The sequence below is a fragment of the Mytilus trossulus genome, chromosome 9 (genome assembly GCF_036588685.1).
Source record: "Mytilus trossulus isolate FHL-02 chromosome 9, PNRI_Mtr1.1.1.hap1, whole genome shotgun sequence".
NCBI lineage: Eukaryota > Metazoa > Mollusca > Bivalvia > Mytilida > Mytilidae > Mytilus > Mytilus trossulus.
This window is the reverse complement of record NC_086381.1, coordinates 7,158,996-7,185,391: the sequence shown is the minus strand read 5'-3', so window position 1 is coordinate 7,185,391 and position 26,396 is coordinate 7,158,996. Positions and strand designations below refer to the sequence as shown.

The 26,396-nt window shown below is 31.9% G+C and overlaps 1 protein-coding gene across 1 annotated transcript in view; it reads right to left on the bottom strand.

The window, feature by feature from the left end:
• Positions 1–26,016, bottom strand: part of LOC134683682 (phosphatase and actin regulator 4-B-like) — a 34,695-nt gene extending 8,679 nt beyond the window's left edge. The window contains exons 1-9 of the mRNA XM_063542993.1: positions 25,974–26,016; positions 25,128–25,241; positions 19,760–19,840; positions 13,080–13,211; positions 10,212–10,307; positions 9,648–9,746; positions 9,261–9,371; positions 8,092–8,163; positions 7,244–7,327 (exon numbers count right to left, since the gene is read on the bottom strand). Coding sequence (XP_063399063.1) covers positions 7,244–7,327; positions 8,092–8,163; positions 9,261–9,371; positions 9,648–9,746; positions 10,212–10,307; positions 13,080–13,211; positions 19,760–19,840; positions 25,128–25,241; positions 25,974–26,016 — 832 coding nt within the window. The remainder of the gene's footprint in view (positions 1–7,243; positions 7,328–8,091; positions 8,164–9,260; positions 9,372–9,647; positions 9,747–10,211; positions 10,308–13,079; positions 13,212–19,759; positions 19,841–25,127; positions 25,242–25,973) is intronic.
• Between the last annotated feature and the right edge of the window lie 380 nt (positions 26,017–26,396).

Below are 26,396 nucleotides of genomic sequence, written 5' to 3'. Positions count from 1 at the left end.
TTGTGTATTTTTAACTTTAGTTTCTTGTGTATAATTTGGAGTTGAGTATGACGTTCATTAGCACTGAACCAGAAAATATATTTATTTACGGGCCAGCTGAAGACGCATCCAGGTGACGGAATTTCTCACTGCATCGAAGACCTATTGGTGACCTTCTGCTGTTGTTTGTTAGGTGGTTGGGTTGTTGTTTCTTTGACACTTTCCCCATTTGTATTCTTACATACATTACTTATTCCATGCTGATTTATATAACTTTATCAAAATCCTAGATCTCTTTAAAGAAAATACTAGAGAAAAGGAGATTCATTTAAGGTAGTTCGGGGGTTTAAATTTTCGCGCCGTCTGCGCATAAAGTTGCGCATTGATATCGTAAGTGATGTAAATAGTCGTAATTTTCCGTAACAGTAAAATATGATCATTTAAATAATCTTTTTTATTCAAATGCATTGAGAAAGAGTTGAATAACTTTTAAATGCAATTTTAAAACTTAATAAAATTTATTGTTACAATTGTCATTGTTGAAATAGGACTTCCGTTCTAAAAATAAATGCCATGTTTTTGACGAAGGAGAAAAAATGAAAAGAGAATAACTCACATTTATCGAACACGTGAACTGCTTTCCATGAATACTGTAATGGAGATCGAAATTATAGATAACGATCTTCATTTTGGTAGCTTATGAAGCAGTTTCACTCTTGTCTAACACTAGAAAAGGTCCGACAAACATGCGAAAGATGATGTAAACAAATCATGAAAAAGGGGAAATTTAAACTGACAAGTAAGTACTATTGAATTGAATATAAATGTTCAAGAGCGATTCACGACCACTGAAAAATAACATGCAAGCGTAAATAATTTCAGAACAATATCCGTGTCGAACAACAAAACAATGCCCCCCCCCCTTTTCAGGCTGAAAATTAATTATTAATGCAACCAAAGGCATAGCTCATGGTACTTTTATCATGTAATAAATTTGAAATTTGTGGACCTGAGAAATATGTCATCTACATAGGGTTCAGACCATTTAGGTTTCTGGGAGTAAAGGTCATGATTGACAGATTCATGGAAGTAAAGGTTTATATACATGTAAGACATGTAAAAAGTAAAATCACAAAAATACTGAACTCAGAGGAAAATCAATTTGGAAAGTCCATAATCACATGGCAAAAACAAAAAACAAAACGCATCAAAAACGATACACCTTATCGCTATTTGTCCACCATTACTGGATATCACACAGGTTCCCGTACATTTTGACATCATAAAACAAAATATATGATGTCACAATGGAAAAGTGATTGTTGAATGCGTCAAAAGGTCAAGCGACCAGGTCGGCCGGCCAAGTAGGCTAATAGCGATGAGGGTTATTACATGCATATTATATATGCAAAAAGAATTTTCTTTTTGTAAACCTGGAGTATTCAAATGTGAATGGAGTTGATTTTGCCGGGATTCTAGTTATAACATTTTTGGTTAAGCATGCACACTTAAAATTTAGACATGTTAGAACAAAACCCATCTATATAAAAAAGATGTGGTATAATTGCTTGGATGAGACAACTTCAATGTATCCAAAAAGAGACCAAAATGGCACCTACATAAACAGCTATAGGTCACCGTACGGCTTTTAACAATAAGCAAAGCCCATACCACATACATGTATATACATACTAGTCAGCAATGAAAGGCCCAGATTTGACAATGTAAATTGTACATGATGTACATGTACAACAATTCAAACAAGAAAACAACGGCCTTATTTGTATATAAAAAAATGAATGAAAAACAAATATGTAACACATAAACAAATGACAACCACTGAATTACAGGCTCCTGACTAGGGACAGACACATACATGAATAATGTGGCGAGTTTAAACAAGTTAGCAGGATCTAGACCGTATAAATTATTTTTTCAAATGAATCATTTCACAAAACTACCTTTCTTACCAATGGTCTGGATTGAGGGTCCTTCATTTCATTCCTAACTTATTCTTTATACCATTTATCTCTATTTATTTTTTCCCATTTTTCTGTACTTCTTATAATTTAACAACCCAGTTTTTCTTCATTGTTACATGTATGTCTATTTTCTTTTATTTACAAATGTATTGTGACTCATAAACAGGGTTGGCAAAGTATTACCCGCCCGGGAATTCCCGGGTGAGAAAACCCGGGTTTTCCCGGGCTGAGCAATACTCCCAGAAATTGGTAATGGTGGGCAATACTGGGCAATATGATTTTCTATGCTTATTTTAACACTAAATAGTACAGACTTGGTACAGTTTCATAGTATAATAGCTAAATATATACTTTTTATACAGATAACAATTGACAGTCATTTCTAGAAGATCAATTTCATTCTCTTATATATTCTCTATTAATTCTAATTAACAGAAGATTTATACATTTAAAGATACCTTTTTAATAACCAAGCATTGTTTAAGAATCCAAACCTTGAAACATGCATTTTATTGCAGTGTTTAAGTGACTTGTTAATTTTATTTGTCACACATTCATATTGCTAAATAAACACCCTATAAGGGGTCATGCCAATAAAACTTATAGAATTATAAGGGCTGATTATTGTTACATAAACAAATCTGTGTTCTAATCTGAATAATTACTAATTATTTAGTGACATTAATAAATTGGCATTATTTAAATGTATTTTTTCTTACAAGTAATTGTTAATTCTCAATAGGAGTTATACTAATTTGAAAAAAACAAATTTTTTTGCTGAATATTTACAGTTTCCCCATCTAGACAAATGCTAAACAAACAAAATAGGGTATAAATATCTTATTAAATGTATTACATTTGTGTTTCTCACTGAATCCTCTTTAAAATTCAGACATGTATTTTATATTACCCAGTATTGCCCAGTATTACACGCTAAAACCCAGTAAAACCCGGGTTTTCCCAGTATTTCCCACTGGGCTGGGCCAAACTCATAAAACCCGGGTTTTCCCAGTATTTCCCACTGGGCTGGGCCAAACTCATAAAACCCGGGTTTTCCCAGTATCTCCCACTGGGCTGGGCCAAACTCATAAAACCCGGGTTTTTGCCAACCCTGCTCATAAAGTGGCGAAAAGTATATTGTTTTGGCGAAAGAGGTGGCGAAAAAAATAATTGACCCAGGGGAAACCCTGATTGTGAACATTACATGCATTATTCTCTATTCTTTAAAACTTTTCCTTACCCCCCTATAATATATTTGATCCCACAGAATCTTCATGAGAGAAAAAAAAAACTTTTACTACCTAAACAGGAAAAGTGGTCTTGTCATAAAGTGATATTTTTCTAAATTTAAAAGCTTGTTAGGGGGTCTACACAGTTATTTCGAAGTGCATTTCTTTAATATGTTAAAGACATTAAATGCAAACTTTAAAAAATTACACCTGCACTAAGTGGGTGTCATTTTCTTTTCAATGATGGCTTCAGACATTTTTTAAGGTTTTTTAGGTGGTCCATTCATGACCAAAAGTTACAGTATAATTTCAACTCTTTTAAAAATACTTCCTCTTTAAGGCATATTTATTAAAGGTGTATAACAAAAATATTTCAAGATATGTAATCAAATTTACATGTATCTGATATATGTAGAATGTTTAATAATTATTCAAAAGTCAAAATTATACAAATGTATAAGTACAAATGTATGTGACTTTTAGCATGTTTAGTAGGTTTTTGAATGAAAAAAAAGGGGGGGGGGCTTGTATGAAGAGGTGATATTTTCCTGCAATTTAAAACCTCATGAATGTTTTTGTTGTATAAAAAATTCCAGTGGCGGATCCAGAACTTTTCATAAGAGGGGGCTCACTGACTGCCCTAAAGGGGACCCACTCAGGTCATGCTCCAGTGATTCCCAATATAATTAACCAAATTTTTCCTAGGGCTGCCTCTGAATCCTCCCATATGTTTAAAATGTACTTTAAATAAAAAGGAAATTACCAATTGCATAGTATATTACAATATACATGTAATAATTTAATAGTACTTTAAGTATTAAAAATCCTTAGGCCAAAACACTTGAAATAATGCAGGGTCAATTTAGGCCCCTAGCAAATACATTACATTTAAAAATGCATATTACAGCTGAAGTTATTAAAATTTGCTTTTTTGGGGGGGGGGGGGGCTGATTTCTATTGCATGTAATTTAAGTCTCAAGAGGCATACATGTATATTTGAACCACTTACTATCCTACAGTAGAAAAGAAAAATAACATGTGAAATACAGCAGTTACAAAAAATATTGTAAAATGTGAATATACTGAAACCTTTAATTTTATGACAGACTTTATGTACATACAAACCTCATCACATTTTATTTGCTCCATAAAGTTTGTAAAACAAGGGTCCTGATTATTCATACAACTCATTCTGCAAATTTATCTGTGATAATCTACTTTTCGCTAGATTTAGAGTTCAAAAATGAATAATACAAATTGATAAAACCCCTATGTTGTACCAAATTACACCACTGTCCCATGGCCAGGTTAAGGGGAAGGGTTGTCACCTTCAAACATTAACCTCACAACATTATGTATGTGACAGAAGTGGCTCATTATGTATGTGCCTGTCCCAAGTCATGAACCTGTAATTCAGACAGTGGTTGTCTTTTGTCGTGTCACATATTTTTTTTAGTTCATCATTTTGTACATTTATATGCCTTCAGTTTTCTCATATGAATTGTTTTTCATTAGTCATTGAAGGGCCTTTTACATCTCACTATGCGATAACAGCATTTGACCTGTAGCTGTTAACTTCTGTGTCATTTTGTCTATTGCGAAGAGTTGCCTCATAAACAATCAATTATCATACCATATCTTCCTTTTGTATTGAAACACAAATATTGACACATAAAAACCTTTTAGATAGAAAGTCAGATTGAGACTTATGGATAAAAACTAAGCAGACTGTCAGCTCACAGTTTTCATATGTTGTCACAAATATGGTTTAAGCACAATAATTACCAGATGCTCCGCAGGACACAGCGTTATACAACCGCAGAGGTCAACCCCTCTTTGAACAATGAACAACTTCTGTCATTTATTTTGCTAAAAGAAATCTCGGATGGCAGATGACCCGCAAATTTTATTTCAATTTTATAAAGTAGAGACATCAAGCTATACAGTATGAAAAAATGAGCCACTTCTGTCATTTATTTTGCTCTGAAAATTTAATCAAAGAGATTTTATGTCTGTTTTTTCCTATATTTAGCCTATTTGCACTCATTTTCAGAGGTCAAAAAATCTCTTGGATGGCTGGTGACCCCCAAATTTTATTTCAATTTAAAAAAAAAGAGACATCAAGCTTTACAGTATGAAAAAATGAGCCACTTCTGTCATTTATTTTGCTCTGAAAATTCAATCAAAGAGATTTTATATCTGTTTTTCCTATATTTAGCCTATTTGCACTCATTTTCTGAGGTCAAACAATCTCTTGGATGGCCGGTGACCTCCAAATTTTATTTCAATTTTATTAAATAGGGACATCAAGCTATACCGTATGAAAAAATGAGCCACTTCTGTCATTTATTTTGCTCTGAAAATTCAATCAAAGAGATTTTATGTCTGTTTTTCCTATATTTAGCCTATTTGCACTCATTTTCAGAGGTCAAAAAATCTCTTGGATGGCCGGTGACCTCCAAATTTTATTTCAATTCTATAAAATAGAGACATCAAGCTTTACAGTATGAAAAAATGAGCCACTTCTGTCATTTATTTTGCTCTGAAAATTCAATCAAAGAGATTTTATGTCTGTTTTTCCTATATTTAGCCTATTTGCACTCATTTTCAGAGGTAAAAAACTCTTGGATGGCCGGTGACCCCCATATTTTATTTCAATTTTATAAAAAAGAGACATCTAGCAATACAGTATGAAAAAATGAGCCACTTCTGTCATTTATTTTGCTCTGAAAATTCGATCAAAGAGATTTTATGTCTGTTTTTCCTATATTTAGCCTATTTGCACTCATTTTCAGAGGTCAAAAAATCTCTTGGGTGGCCGGTGACCCCCAAATTTTATTTCAATTTTATAAAATAGAGACATCAAGCTATACAGTATGAAAAAATGAGCCACTTCTGTCATTTATTTTGCTCTGAAAATTCAATCAAAGAGATTTTATGTCTGTTTTTCCTATATTTAGCCTATTTGCACTCATTTTCAGAGGTCAAAAAATCTCTTGGATGGCCGGTGACCTCCAAATTTTATTTCAATTCTATAAAATAGAGACATCAAGCTTTACAGTATGAAAAAATGAGCCACTTCTGTCATTTATTTTGCTCTGAAAATTCAATCAAAGAGATTTTATGTCTGTTTTTCCTATATTTAGCCTATTTGCACTCATTTTCAGAGGTAAAAAACTCTTGGATGGCCGGTGACCCCCATATTTTATTTCAATTTTATAAAAAAGAGACATCTAGCAATACAGTATGAAAAAATGAGCAACTTCTGTCGTTTATTTTGCTCTGAAAATTCGATCAAAGAGATTTTATGTCTGTTTTTCCTATATTTAGCCTATTTGCACTCATTTTCAGAGGTCAAAAAATCTCTTGGGTGGCCGGTGACCCCCAAATTTTATTTCAATTTTATAAAATAGAGACATCAAGCTATACAGTATGAAAAAATGAGCAACTTCTGTCGTTTATTTTGCTCTGAAAATTCAATCAAAGAGATTTTATGTCTGTTTTTCCTACATTTAGCCTATTTGCACTCATTTTCAGAGGTCAAAAAATCTCTTGGATGGCCGATGACCCCCAAATTTTATTTCAATTTTATAAAATAGAGACATCAAGCTATACAGTATGAAAAAATTAGCCACTTCTGTCATTTATTTTGCTCTAAAATTTCAATCAAAGTGTATTTGTGTCCATTTTCCCTATAATTTCCTATAACCTATTTGCACTCATTTTCAGAGGTCAAAATATCTCTTAGATGGCCGGTGACCCCCAATTTTTTTGCATTTTTTCATTTACAATACTTCAAAGTTAAATTTCACAAAGTATAAGAAAATTCTGTCGATTTTTTTCTATACCCCTGAACTACCTTAATGTGAGTACCATTGACTTTTTCAATACAATCGTTGAATATTTAGCTTCATATAGCTTATAGTTCTTAACAAAACATATAATCATAATATATTTAATATTCACAATATGTCATGCATAAGTTTTATATTATAAATGCTAAATGGCTTGATAATTGTGAAATACTTTGTTTACAAATGTTCGATGTATTACCTTCAACTGGTGGAGATGGTGGTGCGGATCTTGATATGGGTGTTACATGGTTTATTGTCTGTGTGTGTTCACTCGATATACTTTCTGTAAATGTAAATGAACGTAACAACAAAACAAATGGTAGAGCATTAATTTATGTTTAACCCGCGAATAAACATCACTTTTGTAAAAATTTAAAACAGAATAGAAAATTAGTGTTCATAATTTTATGACTGATTTAAATTAAGTAGTCACAACTTCAACTGTATTAATCGCTTGCCTTATAAAGATTTTAAATATCATAAAAGCACCAACTTTCGGGTGTCTCTAAACTTTTACAATAATATTGGCTACATTTAACATAGCGCATAGCAACCTAATGGATAAAAGTAAAACAGTTTGTACATAATCAGGTTTTCAATAATTCACCTTGTCCATGAAACACAATATTTAAGATTGGGAATCTATAATTTGCAAGGAAACGTAAGCACCCTTTTAAATCTACACTTAACACATGGTCATTGGAAAAAAAAGCCAGTAATTAAAAGGGCATGCATCAAAGAGAAACATAGTATTGTGTATGGGGAAGAGTAAGCTATCTGCCTAGTAGTAACAACTCAACATATAACATTAGTACTACTTGTTATGACAGACCCTTCGAATATTAGTGTTTTTTTTTTAATTTAACAGATATATTGTTTACATTCACATCAAAATCGCAGCTTAAATGTGCGTAAGTGTGTTAGTAGAAATAAAATATCAGAATTAAAAAAAAAAAACATTGAGAGAAGGAACCTCGATACTTTTGTTAGTTTTCTAGTTTTTATAGATCATCACTTTCACATCGTTATTAAGCTATGATTTATAACCTGTGGTAAATCTTGTTGGTAGACATTTAGTCTGGTTGGTTATACCGTCTGATGTGTTCTTTAATTCATGTTCTGAAAAAATAATAGTTTTTTGCAGTAATTAACTGTATGTCATTCAATAAGAGAGAGATAAAAAAAACCCATCTACATAGCTATTTTTTTTCGAAAGACTTTTAGTGCAAATTTTGAAATTAGTTCCTCTTTTAATGTGATTTCGTGTTATTGCGAATGGTAATGACTATCTACATTGAGTTAAATGCCGTGGAAGGTCACATACCATAACGACATTCACTACAACAAAACATCATATAGTAATGTTTAAGAAATGCTGACACGACAAAGCGTCAAACGATGAAAAAAGCGAAAAAACTTACCTACTCGTAATATAAATCACACAATGTTTCAAGATTGAATATGTATGACGTGTTAAACCTACACATACCAGGAAAAGAAGTTAAACAACATAACAATGAATCAAAATGAATATAAGCTGCAAAGTAGTTGATATATCACGACGGGCAAATCACAAATTAACAAAAGACCAATGTACCAATTCATAAGTACCTGTAATAACCGAATTCTACAATAAACAACCAAAAACAAAGCATGACATTGTGCAATGAAAACATATAAATATCGACAGGATGTACATTTCGTAGGCTATAAATTAACCCATCATAGATAACAGGATTGATATTTTGTATTTGCGTAAAAAGTACCAGGATTATCGTAAAAGTGTATTATTGTATTAAGAATAAGTCTTAACATTCGGTTCAGTGAGATGAAATTTGAACTGCAATGTGTTACTTATGATTAGGTGCAATTCAAACTTACAGAAAGACTACAATGTAGAAACTTCAAATAGAAAGCCAAACTTAAAAGAAATAAACGTATTGTTCGTGGAATGTCTTTTTTGTATTCATGTATCGATTTCATGGAAAAGTGGATGTAATATGTTATTACGAAACGAAGGGTATTGTCAAATAACGTGTTGAATGTTAATACCACGATATAGAAAGGATAAAGTATACACGATAGTTCTCATACATGTATTCACAGTATATATTAATATAGGGGAATAAGTGAGTTATTTACTATATGCCTTCTTTTAACATGATTCAAATATATAAATAAACATATCATATTCCTAAATTAATATCAAATAATACCTGGTTTGAATGGATGATCAGGTATCTGGTTTAAAGGTTTAGTTTTAGAAGGTTGTGTATATTCTACTTCTATGGATGTAATATCTGCACATGTATTGTTGTCCTTAATATCTAAAATTATATACAGCACATCAACCATTTATAGATTTCTTGAAATATTTAAGGAAATAAGCAAATTAGGAAATTACGTATGCACTAACATAAACTTGTCTGAGACATTCCCGAAAAATCCTAAACTAAACATTGACTCCTTTAAAAGATTCATAATACATATATGAATGATGTCAATAATTCAAATTGTTAATTCATGTAAAAAACAGGAGAAAATTAAAAGACACTGTAGAAAAGGCATCTATCAGTTTGTTCATTAATCTTGTCAATAAATACCTTCAATGGAAGGAGATGGTGGAAGGGATGATGGAAATGGTTTCTGTGAACGGGATGGAGGTCCTGCATCTTCGTGAAGCGGTTCCATGCGTATATTATCTATAAATGTCACGAGTTTTTAAAATACTGTAGAACAAACCTAAGAAATGTGTGTTGGTAGGTAAATTTGATTATAGTAATACAGAAGTAATTGTATATTCTTTAGACGATTAAGTACTCTATATATTGTTATAGTGTCACTAAATATATGTTATTGTTTGTAACTCGCTTGGTTTCGTCGTTAACAAACATGTCACTCCGTCAAAGAAGGTGTTTTATTACTAATACAAATTGTTTTGTTGGCTAAAAGTGTAAATACGCCATGCAGTCGAACAGTTCAAGGTATAAATATATAAATGTTTTGAAATCGATAGTTACATTATAAGCAAATACAAAAAAGTGAGATACTGTCAAAGTACTTTTATTCGTTAATTGCCTTTTTTGCAGAAACAGTTTATTGAAATTTGTTCCAAAAATAAAGCACAGTTAGAAATATTGATGTTCATTTATCTTGTCAATAGTTACCTTCAATGGCAGAAGATGGTGGTAGTGGTGGTAATGGTTTCTGTGAACGGGGTATAAGTGTTTTTCGATCGTGAAGTAGTTCCCTACATATATTATCTATAAATAATACGAGTTGTTCATATGATAATGTAGAACAAAAGTGCGAATATGTAGTTTATAGATGACTACGCTTTTTTTTAGACTTTTAATGACTCTATATTTTCTATACTTTATATAGTGTTAAAGTGTCAACTGATCAAACACATTGAACGTCTTTAAATTATTTTTATTCGCTGCGTTGGGTCGTTAACAGACATCTCACTTAAAAAAAGTTGTAATGTTTCATTGGCTAAAAGTTGAAGTACGTGATGCCTCCGAACAGCTGAAGTTATGAATGACAGCAGCTAACAAAATTAAGCTCTGATAATCGGATTACACATTTATTTTTGTACTCCTAGAAAATGGTGTCATAAAAAATCGAAAAGTTTATTAAATGATAAAAAAAACTTTCATTCGTTGGGTATCAATTTTTGAAATTTCGTAAATGGCTTTAGAATCGATAGTAAGGGCATACGATACAGTTACAGGGGAGTTAATGACGTTGCTAACGTTAAATGTTATTTTCATGACGTTAATCTGTGACATATCGTGAAAAGATGCATCATGACGAGTGCATGGACCCCTATTTTTAACATTTTGTTTCGTTTTTAAGGGAGGTTATGTGGACCAAATATTATACAACGGTAAATAGTGCATTTTTTTTAATTTTGATAAGTATACAGCAAAAAATGACGTTTTTATTTCCATTTGATAAATGTGAGTTATTTCTGAATGAAAAAGGCATTTTTTTTTCAGTAAACTTATAAAATGCAAAAATTACCCATTATTTAACAAAAAAACAATTTCCGTTTATTTTTTAAAACAAAAAAGTTAGGTCTTTCTTTCGAAAAGGGAAATACTGCCACACATCTGAATTTTGAGCGAGTATACAAAATTTCGACCTCATTTTACTCAAAAAGTAGCACATGAAGGTATATTTTTTTTTATTACATATTTGATTTAATCGGGTAAAAAATAGCGTATATGCAAATTTTTATCAACTTGTTAATACTGGATCAACACTGTATCGTATGCCCTAAAGTGTCCAAAGTGATATGAACAAAACTGGTGTACGAAATACGACGTGGAAAGATCCCACGTATCTCATGAAAAAGCATGCGATCATAAAGTATTCATTTTAGAACATGTAAGCATAGACGAATGGGTTTAATTCCGAAATAAACTTTTTAAAAACAAAGTAATTAATGTATTTAGTAGTGGAAGACAAACAAGTAAGTGAAAACGAACACTTTATTTTGCAATGTTCTTCAGATAATCCCAATGCCTCATACGAGTGTCATAGTATGTGAAATTCTTTATTTCTGATTGCGTAAAGTTATCAATTTAGTTTTAGAAAACTTGTATGATTGAATCCATGATTTTAAGAAACTTTTGATAAGACCACTTAAATGAAACCAAAGAATAAAAGTACTTTTTTCAACTTGCCTACTCCGACACGAGTATTTCAACATTCTGCTTTACCCGACACATTTCTTGGTCCCGAAATATGCCGGTAATTGCACCAAGAACCTGACCATTCAACCACCCTGTTAAATTGGACATTTATTTTGTGCCCCCAGTATGCCGGATAACACATGTTACACTGAACCTTCCTTATCTATTTTTATTCATGAAACTACTTTCATCTCATTAGACAATTCGTCGTATTGCATGTTTGATTACCACCATCTTTAGCACTTTAAGACGTGGCGAAACACCTTTATGCTTGTTTTTTTTTAACATTTAATAAACAGTGTATCTGTAGGACTTTAAGATATGATCAAGACACAAGGTGCGATGAATTGCGATGGTCTGTACATAACACCGATGGTCTGCATATAAGACCGATGGTCTATATAAATGTGTTAACGTAATATCAGCATCCAGCTCTAAGGGATCCTGAGTTTCACGTTTACCTTTGATATCATAAAACAAAGAGTATCTCTGCAGACTCGAAATGAAGTTCGAAAATTAGAATCTCCATTTTACGCACAAACACATTTCTGTCAATTTACGAAACAGATCTCATTTAAATTTCCACGGTCTACAAATTATTTCCTTTTTTTCATTAGTATTAAACTAAAATACCCAGTTGTGTTCATTTTGCATATGCAACAACTTTCCAAAGTTTCCTTAGTTGCAATAAAAAAAACTACCTACGGGGATAAATAATTATTGCCCTTATCATATTCATCATTAATGGTTATCATATTTGAAATTAACAGTGGATCGCATGGAAAAAAACCTCGAGTTTACCCTTTTGAATAGAAGTATGATGGTTGACTAATGTTTGTTCAAAGCGAAATTTACCATTACAGTCTTGACTCAAACGAGTAAGTCATATAATGATAAATTTAACAAACATTTAAAATTGCCTCTAACAAGCAAGCTAATTTTTTCATCGACATACAATTAAAAATAGAGTTTATACAATGCATCGCAAATTAAGTGTAACCACCTTTTGCAATTCGACGTAGCTATCAAGTGAGAGCATCACGTTGCCACCATCGTACTTCAGCGATATCAAAAATAAACTTACGTGTCAAACCATCTAACTTCAGTGTGACATCACGGTTCAGAATACCATCGCGGTTCAAAGTCCTACATATTAATTTCAATTTACAAGTAGTTTCTTTGATGTATTTTCAAAACAAGAATATGACTATTTGTGTATGTAGAATTATGATGTATTTTGTATAGCTTGAGAAACTTACAACACTATAATTCAAATTTAAAAGAATAGAAATCATTAAAAGATAAAAAAAATTAATAAAACTTATCAGTAATAACCTTCTTTCGCTGACGATTGTAGCTGTGGATTTCGTTGTGATTGACGCGATGATGATGGTGATGATGATGATTGTGATTGTTGAACGGGCTTCCGTAAAACGGGTACTTTTCTTGTTTCTGTCTGCACATCAACTGTAAATGAAATCAAATGTGAACACAGTGTAAACAAAATGGCTGAAATGTTTTGTGTGCAAGTTCACACAGAAATAGTTATTAACTTGAATTTAACACTAACTAACTTTTTTCTCTTTTAATTCCTGTTTGCAATTCTTTGAAATAGGCGACCATTTGTATAGGAAGATCACAAAATCGTCGAAAAACGTGCATAGATTGAATGTAATATCATTCAATTTTTAAGTTTACCTCATTGAGTTTTCTTTGAGAAAAGTAGCTTGTTGATTTATTAGTTTCTGTTATAATGACAGAAAATAATCATACGATCACTGACTGAGTTTATGTTAGGATTAACCAATCCGATACCTTTTACGAGGTTTTTAAAGACTTCAAATATCAACCTTTTACAGTCTTAAGTGCGATGACGTTACGATTAGTTTTGTTTTTGTTTGATAAAACTTTTCAGGTTTGGAAATATATGTATATAATAATTCTCAATAAAACATGGAATTTTGGTGAACAGTTACAAATATCTATGTTCGGCTTTTAATTTAGGGTGCACGCATTGTCTGCGGTTTTTAATGAAACAAAAATGAGTGCAATATGTCCCCTGTTCGAAACAAACGGAATAATTTACCACAGCAACTAAAACAAATCATCTTTGCGCTTATTATGAAAATTACACAGCCATATCATAAATATTTAAATGAGTGCACGCAGGATGAATTGTATAATACAAACGATAACACAATTTGAAGACAATGGCTATTAAGTCTTGTCCAAAATAGTTTTAAATGTTATGTTTTCGTTTTTTGGGAAATGTTTAATCATTAAATAGTATTCAGTAGCTTTCAATGAAGAATTGTCTCATTGGCAAACAAATGTATTGCACCAGCCACAGCGTAACGTATACGCTATGTTTTCGGAAAATTTATGTAACTTCATATCATAAATAAGTATTTTAAAAAAATACGGTAATTATGGCCAACAAAATAAAGTGACAATATGGTGACGATCAACTTTGCGGTATCTTTCCCTGATGTTTGATAATTAATAGTTTTTGGCTTTTAACTATTTGTCAGAAACTTCGAGTACTCTCAAATCTTACTTTCTTGTTTGTTTGACCTTTTGATTCTATTTTTCATGCTTTTTTATTCAACGTTTACCTGAGTATGTTTATATCTGGTCTTTATACCAGCTTTGCTAAGTGTTTGGTATTACTATAATTTAAACTTCTTCGAACTATGAACATCACAATAATCATTTTGTCAAAATATTACTTTTCATCACTTGAACTGTATAAATATGTATGTGAAGATGTGGTACGAGTGCCAATGAGACAATTCTCCATCCAAGTAAAAAACTATAAAAAGTCATTAATTGGTCAAGGTAAGGCCTTCAACAGGGAGCCTTGGCTCATACAAAAACCGCATGGTAAAAAGGACCTCAATAACTTACTAGTGTAAAACCATTCAAACGGAAAACCAACGGTCTCATCTATATTAAAAAGAGAAACGAGAAATAATCATGAATCATAAGAACAAACGACAACTTCTGACCATCAGATTCCTGACTTATGATGGGTTAAAATGTGTTAATGGTCCCAAACGATAGTTTAAATTCACAACATAGAAAGACACACTATAAAACATGCGGAAAGGTTCTCTTCTTTGAATATGCTCCAGCTTCAAAATTATTAACTTACCATAATAAAATTGTGAATGGAGACAGGGAACATGCCAAAGAAACAACAACCCGACCATAGAATAGACAACAGCAGAAGGTTACCATATTTCTTAAAGATTTATTGCGGAAAAAGTTTTCTTGTATAGCCAAATCTGAGAAATGAGAAAAAAATAGATAAATAACCATTTACTATGACCAGTCCGTTTGAGTGGTATTGAAATAATAAATCGGATTGTTTTTTTTTCAAATTTACTTGACATTAACAGCTACAGAACAATACTCTTATTTGAAAAATATACCTATCTCAAATGTTGGACAAGAAACTGTTACTTCAAATTGTTTCTTTTCGCTGAATATTTCGTGTGCTTTTTTCATCAAGGATTTGAAAATGTAACCAATCTTATTATCAAGCAGAATCAAAAAGGAGAATTAAACAAATCTCACTGAACAGGTTTCATTTATTTCATATAAAACGCTTAAAAAGGCCGATAAAGTACTTTAAAAATGTTATTTATTCAGATAGTTTCGTATATTTAAATTATTATCATGTTATGGCATTCTCAATTTCAATATTCTCGTCTCATTCTTTTTTGGTTAAATGACTTGTAATGGTAGAGTTTGAAACTCCACTTCATTGACAGATTCATAATGATTCAATTATAGTGATCAGGACTGTTGGGGATTTATCTTTTGACTCTCTATTTTACTCATAAGGAGTGAATATTTCAAAAAGTCACTAAAGTATACGTTTAATCGATCAACATTTCATTTTTAGACATAGTGTCTGTTCCTTATGTTATGGATTCGCAAAGATTGATTTCTCATGAATTTATCATGTTAATAAATTTTAAGTTTTTGATAATATATTTTTCAAGGTTGTCATATCGACACATTGAGAATATCACGAATTTTGAAATTAATGATGCACCGTAAATTCATAAAATTTTATATTCTTCATTCATTCTTTCTGTTGTTTCATTTTAATATCCCCTTCCTTTGTCTCTTTTAATTTTGTTATGTTTAGTACTTGTTAGTGCTATGTTCTGGTCTTCAGAAGTTTGCCCTTGGTGCCAAATGTCTTAATAGTCGTAGTTATATATTTACAGGTTTACTAGACCTAACAATCATACAACTAATATTCTTGTCCATCATTTCTGAATGATAAGTTCAGAATTCAATTGTCGACATTCACTTAAAAAATAGTCTGAATTAAATTTACACAAAATACTGCGTCTTCCTTTTTTATTTACTAAATGATAAGGTATATCTTCATTTGGCAAATAAACTAATCATAGATACCAGGAATAAAATTTTATATTTACGCCAGACGCGCATTTCGTCTGCAAAAGACTCATCAGTGAAGCTCGAATAAAAAAAATAGTTTTAAGGCCAAATATAGTACAAAGTTGAAGAGCATTGAGTACCAAAATGTTTCTAAACGTTTTGCCTAATACAGCTAAGATAATCTATTCCTGGGGTAGAAAAGCCTTAGTTTTTTTCAAAAATTCAAAGTTAAGTTTTCAGTTCCTTTACGATAATGAACATATCAATGACAACTCAAGTCCACACAGAAGTGCTGACTACTGGGCTGGTAATAAACTTATACCAATTGAAAACAGGCGATTTGCTTTTGACCTGGTATTATTGTCTATTGTCGTATTTCTTCGTCTTTTATTGAAAAAAAAAGTCTGGTGAAACGCCTGTAACAAGTACGGAATATTGCAATCATTTCCCATTCGTTTGAACCGCTTCCTTGGAGTTCGGTGGTTTTTGTTATTTAACTTTTTGAAAGATTTTAAACAATTCGAAACTAGAGTTAAAAGGGTGAACAACGTTTTTACAACTTCCTTTGAATTATCACAAGAAGAAACCAATCAAGTATAAAGAACTTACTTTGAATGGTTAATTTACAATAAAAGATAGAACATGTATAACTTGTTCATGTTGTTCGTCATATTGTTATATGATATAAACATAAAAAAATATATACATTATGAATAGTGTACATACCTGCAGGTGTATTTGGGGCTGTGTAATGATGATTTTCTTTAAAAAAAAAGGATGTAAATGTCAGGTTTCAATGGATCAAATTTATGTAAAAGACAAGTCAACATCATTGATACTAATATGTATTACATATTTACAACTAAATACAGAAATTTTGATTATCTTATAAAAGTATGTATAATATATCCTGTATAGCATAGCAAAACCCATATCGCGAACCACGTTTCGCACCCTAAAAATGGAAAATGAGGGTCGGTTGATAACAAAACTTTACGACAAATGAGATGATTTCAGCTTTCCAGTTGTGAATTTTCCATTTCTAAGTAGCAACATTCCAGCAGCACCTGCATACGTGGTATATTCCTCCCAATTGATACGATATTCGTTTAAACGATATGTACGTGCTTGCATTTCCTATCATGATTTTCTTGATAGAGGGTTGCTGCTCACAAGGAAGCTATTAAACCAAGAGTTCTAAATGGTGCAGTTGAAATCATCCCTTCGTAAATTTTACGAGTTGGTTGACCGTTATGGAATAACCGTTTCACAAATGATATCGGATATGTTCCTTACGTCGTAACTACAATCCCCTTCCCTTTCACGAATGTGACCTACCGAATTAGACTAATTACCGGATGTGTTATCACATAAGCAACACGACGGGTGCCACATAGGGAGCAGGATCTGCTCACCCTTCTAGAGCACGTGAGATCACCTCTAGTTTTTGGTTGGGTTCGTGTTGTTTTTTCTGTAGTTTTCTATGTTGTGTCATGTGTACTATTGTTTGTCTGTTTGTCTTTTTCATTGTTAGCCATGGCGTTCTCAGTTTGTTTTAAATTTATGAGTTTGACTGTCCCTTTGGTATCTTTCGTCCCTCCTTTAGTAACATCTCGGAATTTTTTTTGCAACTCCTCTGTTGTTATCTGCAGGAAATTCATGTAATTTCTTATTCATTTTCACATCTCTAGCAAATAATGGATAACGACAACAGTAGTATACCCCTGTTGAAAATTCCTAAATTGAATGAGAAAAAAAATCCGGAAAACGCATCAAAAAGAAAAGGAAAAGTATGACCAAAGATTATATAAGTTAAAACGAAAATTCGAGGCTTCGCTTGATCTCATATTTAATCTTATTGGTACCGTAGAGCCACATGTGTCCGTACCTGCTGAATTGGAGGGACACATATGTCTAAGTTTTAATTTATGCAAGCTTTTTATTGTTATGACTTTAACTGCGCGTATTGTAACACTATACGTTGGTGTTCCATATGTAACGTCACATCCTTTGTTACTTTGTAAAAAGTTCTTTTACAGATTTTAATACAACATGTACAAGTTCCGCATGTGAAAATTCTTGTCTTTTAAGCTATATCATAGGCCATGAGGATAAAATAAGACGAAAGCAATAGAAAGAAGAGGTTAAAAGGCATAATACGAATAAAAAAGAAAACTGGCTGGAAGCATAACAGTTCTGACAGAAAACAGAACTTTGCGAACTTTTAGACAGCAAAACAAAATTGAGTATTTTGCAATGCAATTTACCAGTAGAAGGATAATTTATTACACCAGTGAAAAAATGCAACACTAGGGATAAAAACAAAAATAGTTGGGATAAAAGGGACAATAAATTCACGACCACTTAACGGAGGGAAAACACTAATTGAATGAGGCATGCTACAAATAAATAACCAAATAACTCAAAACGAATTGTAAATTTTGTACAGAGAAGACCAAAAACAACTAGAAGAGCTCATGAGTAAGTTTTGCGATGTCTTTAACGGAATTTGAAAAAATCAAGACTCAAGGTATAATGATGAATTTATGGTAAAGTTTACAATTGAACAAGAGTCACCGACATTCGAATAGAAACCTTATTATTTGCAAGACCCATTAAAGAAATAGATGAAACCAGGAATTCAATGAGAAAGTTTTGAGATGGTATGACCTTGAGATCCAATTAAATGGTGTTTACCACTAGGAGTACAACCCAAGCTCTGATTCAGTAAGGTACAAACAAAAAGAATTAGAACTACACACGACTTTGTGTTGATATGTAAATACCAAATAACATTGTGTCGAAAAAGTTTAAGTATGGGGACTTAAACTAAAGTTTATATTCTTGTGTTTGTGCTTTGTTGTTTGGTGTCTACGTTTCACACGTTATAATTTAGAATTAAATTAAAAGTAAATTACACTTTATAATAATACGCTCCACAAGTTATTCAGTGCGCATCACCTTTTTATGTTATTTCTTCGCAAACAAAAACAAAATTACAATTATTCCTTAAATCAAAAATATAAAATGCAATCATTTATATGACTTTCAATCAAGTTTGTACTTCAATAAACAGTAAAAATATCCATTGAAATTTCTATCGACCGGTATATTGCCAGTATTGTCAGTTTGAGAAGTATTGCCCGATGCGGTAAATCCCAGTAAATTCAACTGGTAAAAACCGGGAAAGGTATTTACCACCCAATCCTGCTTCACTGATGTCTTCTGGATCGCTGTGACCCACGAAACCCACGAAAATTGGTATACCACGAATAAAAATGAATCCACAGTATATATTACATAAACAAACGACAACTACTGTACATCAGATTCCTGACTTAGGACAGGTGCAAACATTTGCAGCGGGATTAAACGTTTTAATGGATCCAAACCTTCTCCCTTTTTCTGAAACAATAGCATAACATCACAACAAAGAAAAACATACAATAAAATATCAATTGGCAGACTTAACTCAATCAAAAAACGTATGATTACACAATGAACGAATTAATTTGATCTGCGATATCTGAATACAAATGCATTAGCCTACATATGATAGGAGTTGAAACACAATCTTTAAAAGTCACGTATCTTACCATCGATATTACGTTCATTAGGCAAAGGAGCCGGTGGCCTGTTGGTAGGATCTTGTACTTCTTCAAATGATTTTATGACATCTGAAATCAGTAACAAACATGAAACGACAAATTTTGACTTAGTCTGGATAAGCATATCTATTAACCTCTTCAATAATTCATTTAAAGATGCTGTGCATGATTTGAAAAAAAGCTAATTTAAGAAAAAAGTATAATACGGAACATTTCCTGAAGAAAGAAGGGGTGAGTATACAGTTATTGTCCTTTGATATTCGTTGTCCACGAATATAGTTTCCAGTGTGACAAGAGTGTTACTTGCCTTGTTTTTTTTTTATACCTCTTCTAAATGTATTTCTTCATGTGTACAGCCTTTAATATCAAGTAACGGAAGAAATTACGCTGTAAAAATGGTTCGTGAATTATAAAAAAACGTAGGTAACTGTTTCAGCTGAAATAAAAAAAGAACGTTGAAAGCTGTCAAAAGATTTCAAAAACACCTTGACACTAAACTGTTAATACTTCGATTTAAAGCCAATGAAGGTTTTAAAACTCCAATATCATTTGTCCGAAAAGTATAACTACTCATTGTAAAAAAAAATTGAAAAGTACATTCACTTTATTTGTTATGTAAAAGAAATGCACTACGATTCGAAATAACTGTTACTAGGACCAATTCATTAATACATATATTTATGTGCGGTTCGCGTATGATTTTTGAAGTATGTATTTTACTCTATTGTGTTTTCATCATAGTTTGTAAACCGGTTTTGGCGGTCAGTATATAATGAAAGTTTGCACGAGATTTAACTATCGAGGTTTGGGCAGTGACCATTATCGTACGTTTCATTTGTATTGAAGTTTAATTTTCATTAAGAAATCTGTTTTTTAATGTATTGAAGTTGTATGTAAAAGAATTAATGTGTTTTGTATATATTTTGTAGATGTTTGATTGCTGTCTTTTACCTGTATTGTTGATTGTGTGATGTTTATAAACCGGGATTTGTTTTCATAGATGCATGGTTGCCGTATTCAAATCATGAACTGTTAATGGTGTGATATTAGAAAAATTGTGATCCCGGGATCTATAGTAATTACAATTGAGATGGTCATTGCGCCTAACAGTACCTAAATATGTATTTAGTTTTCTATTATGCCTTTACGAGTCGTATAAAGGTACATATCTGAATGTGCTCAGATATGTATGCTTTACAAAAATCTAGAGAGATTTAGCACATAAATACTTTATGTTCGTTTGAACAGAGTGAATTTAGAACATAAAAATTATTAACACATATTTACATGTAAAAAGGGGAAATTATAGTTTGTAAGTTATGTACCAATTAAATTCCCTTGTGAGAGAGGGACGAACAATACCAAAGGGACAGTCAAACTCATAAATCTAAAACAAACTGACAACGCCATGGCTAAAAATGAAAAAGACAAACAGACAAACAATAGTACAAATGACGCTACATTGAAAACTAGAGAAAAACAACATAAACACAACCAAAAACTAGGGGTGATCTCAGGTGCTCCGGAACGGTAAGCAGATTCTGCTTTACATCTGTTCATGAAAAGGGAGGGGATTGTTGTTACGAAGTAAGGAATATATCCGAACTTTCTTGTGAGCAGCAACCCTCTATTAAAAAAACCATGATAGGAAATGCAAGCACAAGAATATCGTATCAATTTGGAGGTGTAAACATCTTTTACAGGTGCTGCTGGAATGTTGCTACTTAGAAATGGAAAGTTCACAATAAGAAAGCTGAAATCATCTCTTTTGTCGTAAAGTTTTGTTTTCAATCGACCCTCATTGTCAATTTCTAGATGTAAGTCAAGATATAAAGCCGACTTAACTGTATATGTACCATCCTTTATCTCTAGTTCAATGGGATAGATGCGTTTCACATAGTACCAAATTTTGAAGTATTTAGTGAAAGAACATCATCTATATAGCGGAAAATAGAGTTTAAGGATATTGCTAAATTCGTATCTTCCTTCCTAAAAGTATAACTACTCATTCCTAAGAAATTCCTGCATGAAGTAAGCCTCATAGTAATACAGGTGCATATATCAAAGTTTACAAACCTTAATGATGATTATTTTAAAAATCACGTTAAACTCACATGAAGTGCATCGATGTTCGTGTGAGATTTTTAATGTTCAATTTTTGTTCATTACAAAAATACACAAATGATATGTTACAGTTAGTGGTAAAATTTTGTGGCACATTGCACAAATAATTAATTTACTGATATTTTTGTTCACATAGTGGCGTCTCAAGATTAAGGACAGTCAAATTCATAGATTGAAAATCAACTGACAAAGCCATGGCAAAACTGAATAAAAGACTGACAGACAAACAATAGCACAAATGGTAAAACATAGAAAACTAATGAATTAACGATACGAACCCAACCAAAAACTAATGGTGATCTCAAGTGCTCCGAAAGGGTAAGCAGATCCTGCTCAACATGTGGCAACCGTTGTGTTGCTTATGTGACAGCACATCAGGTAAATAGTCTAATTCGGTTAGTCACATTCATGAAAGGGGAGGGGTTGTAGTTACAACGTAAGGAAAATAGCCGATATCATTTGTGAAACGGTCAACCAATTCGTGATGCCGTCCGTAAAATTTACACATTGTTGATTTAAACTTCACCGTTTGGAACATTTGGTTTTATAGCTTCCTTGTGATCAGCAGGAAATCATGATAGAAAATTCAAACCAGGGAATATCGTATCAATTGGGAGATATAAACACCGTATGCAGGTTCTGCTGAAATGATGCTGCTTAGAAATGAAAAGTTCACAATTGGAAAGCTGAAATTATATCTTTTGTCGTAAAGTTTTGTTTTCAACCTACCCTCATCATGCTCATTGTCAATTTCTAGATGTAAGTCAATATATGAGGCCGACTTATCTGTATCTGTAGTATCATTTATCTCTAGTTGGAAGGGATAGATGCGTTCAACATAGTCATTAAACTTTGAACTGTTTAGCGAAAGAACACTATCTACATAGCGGAAAGTAGAGTAAAAGGATATTGCTAACTTCTCATCTTTCTTCCTAAGAAGTTCCTGTATGAAGTCAGCCTAGTAAAAGTAAAAAAACAAGTCGACAAGAAGTGGTGCACAATGTGTTCCCAGTGGAATGACGACAGTCTGTTAAAGAACACGTCCTCGGTTCGAATTAATGCTTCTTGATCATGGCACCAAATTGTCTTACACTATTAATGGCATGCATGCTAGACCAATATTTTCCTAGACTTTTTACCAAATTTTTAATAACATAAGCAACACGAGGAATGCTTCATGTGGACTAAGTTCTGCTTATCCATCCGGAGTACCTGAGATCACCTTTTTTCGGTGGTGTTCGTGTTGCTTATTCTTTAGTATTTCTATGTTTTGTCAGGTGTTATATTGTTTGTTTGTGTGTTTTCTTTCGTTTTTAGCAAGGAGTTGACAGTTTATTGTCGATTTATGAGTTTTACTCTACCTATGGAATCTTTCGTCCCTCTTTTTGGTAATATATGTATTTGAACATAGTAATTATACAAACAAATGAATTATTAATTAATTACCATGATGTTGTTCATTTTCAGGGGCAGTATACTCGTTGATCGCAAGGCCACTCGATGCATCGTCATAAACACTAACTCTATCCACATCATGGCATATGTTTTTTCCTGCATTAGATTTTTAAACACATCATTTTTTGGTTTATTTCACATTAAAATTTAATTGGCTTATTGGTGACAGATTCTTCGAATCATCATTAGATTTCGATTGTATTTGGGTAAGTTATAATTTTATTTCCACTACTGTGTTTTTTTTCTTCATTTCTTGCAATATTATAATGTGGGAAGTTAATCCATCGATCAAAATCAGGACCTACGTCAAAATAATTGAGCTTCCATAAATTCAACATCCAGAAAGAAAATGTATATTCTTATTATATTCTTTTAACCATAAGCTATCTCACTTATTAGATGTTCAAAGAGCTGTCCCTGGCCCCAAAACTAATAAAACAGATCATTTCATGATACAGTGAACACTGCATCATCTAAATCTAATCAGTAAAGTTATAAGGACGTTCAAATAATTCCAAGTCAGGAAGCTAAATTCCCCTAAAAAACAAAAAAAAGGCAAAACAAAGAACAAACATGTATTTTCCAACGTGTAAACTTTATAGCAATACTGTTTTGCCTTAACAATTATCAATGGCCGATTCAGAGAATAGTAAGTGGGCGTAAATCGCATGCGCCACTTTTTTTTAAAATTGAAAAAAAAGAGATTATTTTTGAAAAGGTAAATGAACAACAAATACAAAGTTTATGTTAAATAATAGGTATTGCAACTCAGTTATACAACCTCAGATGAGGTGAAATTAAACTAATCAACATATTGAATAAAGAGCAAACAATTACGAAATGGATAAGCAACCAGAGAAAACTTTATAAACAACATAGTAAGTAACACTAAGAGTAACTGACCCAAATAAAAACTGAGAATGACCTCATGTGCTCCGTAAGGGTTTTCAGATCAAGTTTTGTAGGAACGCAAATTAGCTGTGTGAAAAGAGTTACTTTTAGTATTCCAGTTGCTCACACAAAATATATCTATACTAGTATAGATTTGAATCAAAGGTCACTCATCACAAGTATAATGTCTTGATTAAATTTCTGTATCATCTAATAGGATAATGCTTACATTTTGTCAAGCAGACATATGAAATCACGTACAGAAAATAACCAAAAAAAAATAAGATTTTTTGAATAAATGCATTGACGAACGTATTTCAAAATAGGCGCCAAATACAATAACCAATTAAGAACTAAATGTTTACTTCTGAATACTATGAAGTGATTTGACATTGAATGGAAAAGAGTTAAACTAAATTTCTTTGGAGCAAATCTCTAAAAATAACGAGATAAAACACAGTTTTAGTATTGTATATTTAGATATATGGCCTAAATCTTTGTTGTGATGTGACACTATTGCATTATATAATGATGGATGTTGGTATCTATTCAATCTTTTGATAACGCTGCATATGTTTGCTCCTGTTCTTTATCAGAAATCGGATGTTCAGTAGTTGTCGTTTGTTGATGTAATTCAAAAGTGTTTCTCGTTTCTCGTTTTTTATATTGATTAGACCGTGTATTTTCTCGTCTTAATGGTGAAACACTAATCATTTTGGGTTCCCTTATAGCTTGCTGTTCGGTACCACATCTTCTTATATCTACTGAGTCGAAACTGAGTATTTAAATGACCTTTCAAAGCCTACAATAATGCCAGAATTAAGCTTGGCAATACATGTATATTAACATAATGATTATACAAAAATTAGTATTAAAAATATATTACCACGCTGATGTTCATTTTCAGGGGGAACATACTCGTTATGTGCAAACTCTCGACATTCATTGCCACCAGAAACATTCTCTGCATTTTTATTCACAACACGACCTAAACTTATTCCTGAAATATGAATAGTAATTATATCATTCTTAAAGTTTCTACTTGGCATTTATTTCATACATTTTTTTTTATATTTTAAGCGACTTGAATGTTGCTATCCTTTGGAGCAACACAAAACTGCACTCTCAATGCCAGCAACCCATAGTTTTTAACAAAACATTGACATTAATATAATAAAAAATAAAAGATACCTGAAACAAGAATCAAATCTTCAAATCATTTATCCGAAAATAAATCAAGCACTTTTATTAACGATTTTCGTGAATAAAAAACAGCCTCATTCCTTTTAGATCAATCTGAAGAGAGTATTGCACTCATAACTACATTTTTACCAATACAAACTTGAAAATAACTCATAAAAACTTTTACTTAACAGGAACATCAAAGTTCAAATATTTGAAAAGAATAGATTTTGCATACATGATCAAAGTAGAAGCGATATGATGACTAATTAGATCGACCAAAAAAAATAAAAAAAATATTATTATGAATGATTTTAGCACCATTGCTTGAAAATTGTTCTATTCAAATTTTAACATTTATTTTGTACAAGTACATTAGAACAGTAAGGGATTTTAATGAATCTAGACTTATACCACTGGAAAAACAGAAAATTGTGGAGAAACGTTTCATTTTTTAATTCGTTTATGTTCCTTTATTGCTTAAGCTTTCTTTTAGTTTTTGTGATATATCCTATCTACGTGACTACAGAAGGTCGACATGAAAAATAACCTTTCTTCTCATAAAAATGGCATAATAAACCGCTTGTCACCATTTTGAAGTTTGATGCATCATATTTTTATAAATGTTAGTGGGAAAAATTAATTCATTAAACCTGTATCCCCACTAGGAATAATATGAAATAAGATAATAATGCTTAGCAGCCTATAATTTGTTTCTTTTGATTTCACTTTTTTGAAATTATCCTAAATAAGTTGACATGTGATATTTAAACTAGAGGCTATATAGAGCAGGTGTCGCTCACCTTTGGTATATGTCCATATTAAACAAAGGACACAGATGGATTCATGACAAAATTGTGTTTTGGTGATGGTGATGTGCTTGTAAATCTTGCTTAACTGAACATTCTTGCTACTAACAAGTTTCTATATCTATAATAAACTTTAGATACAGATATAGAATTTACCTAATTAA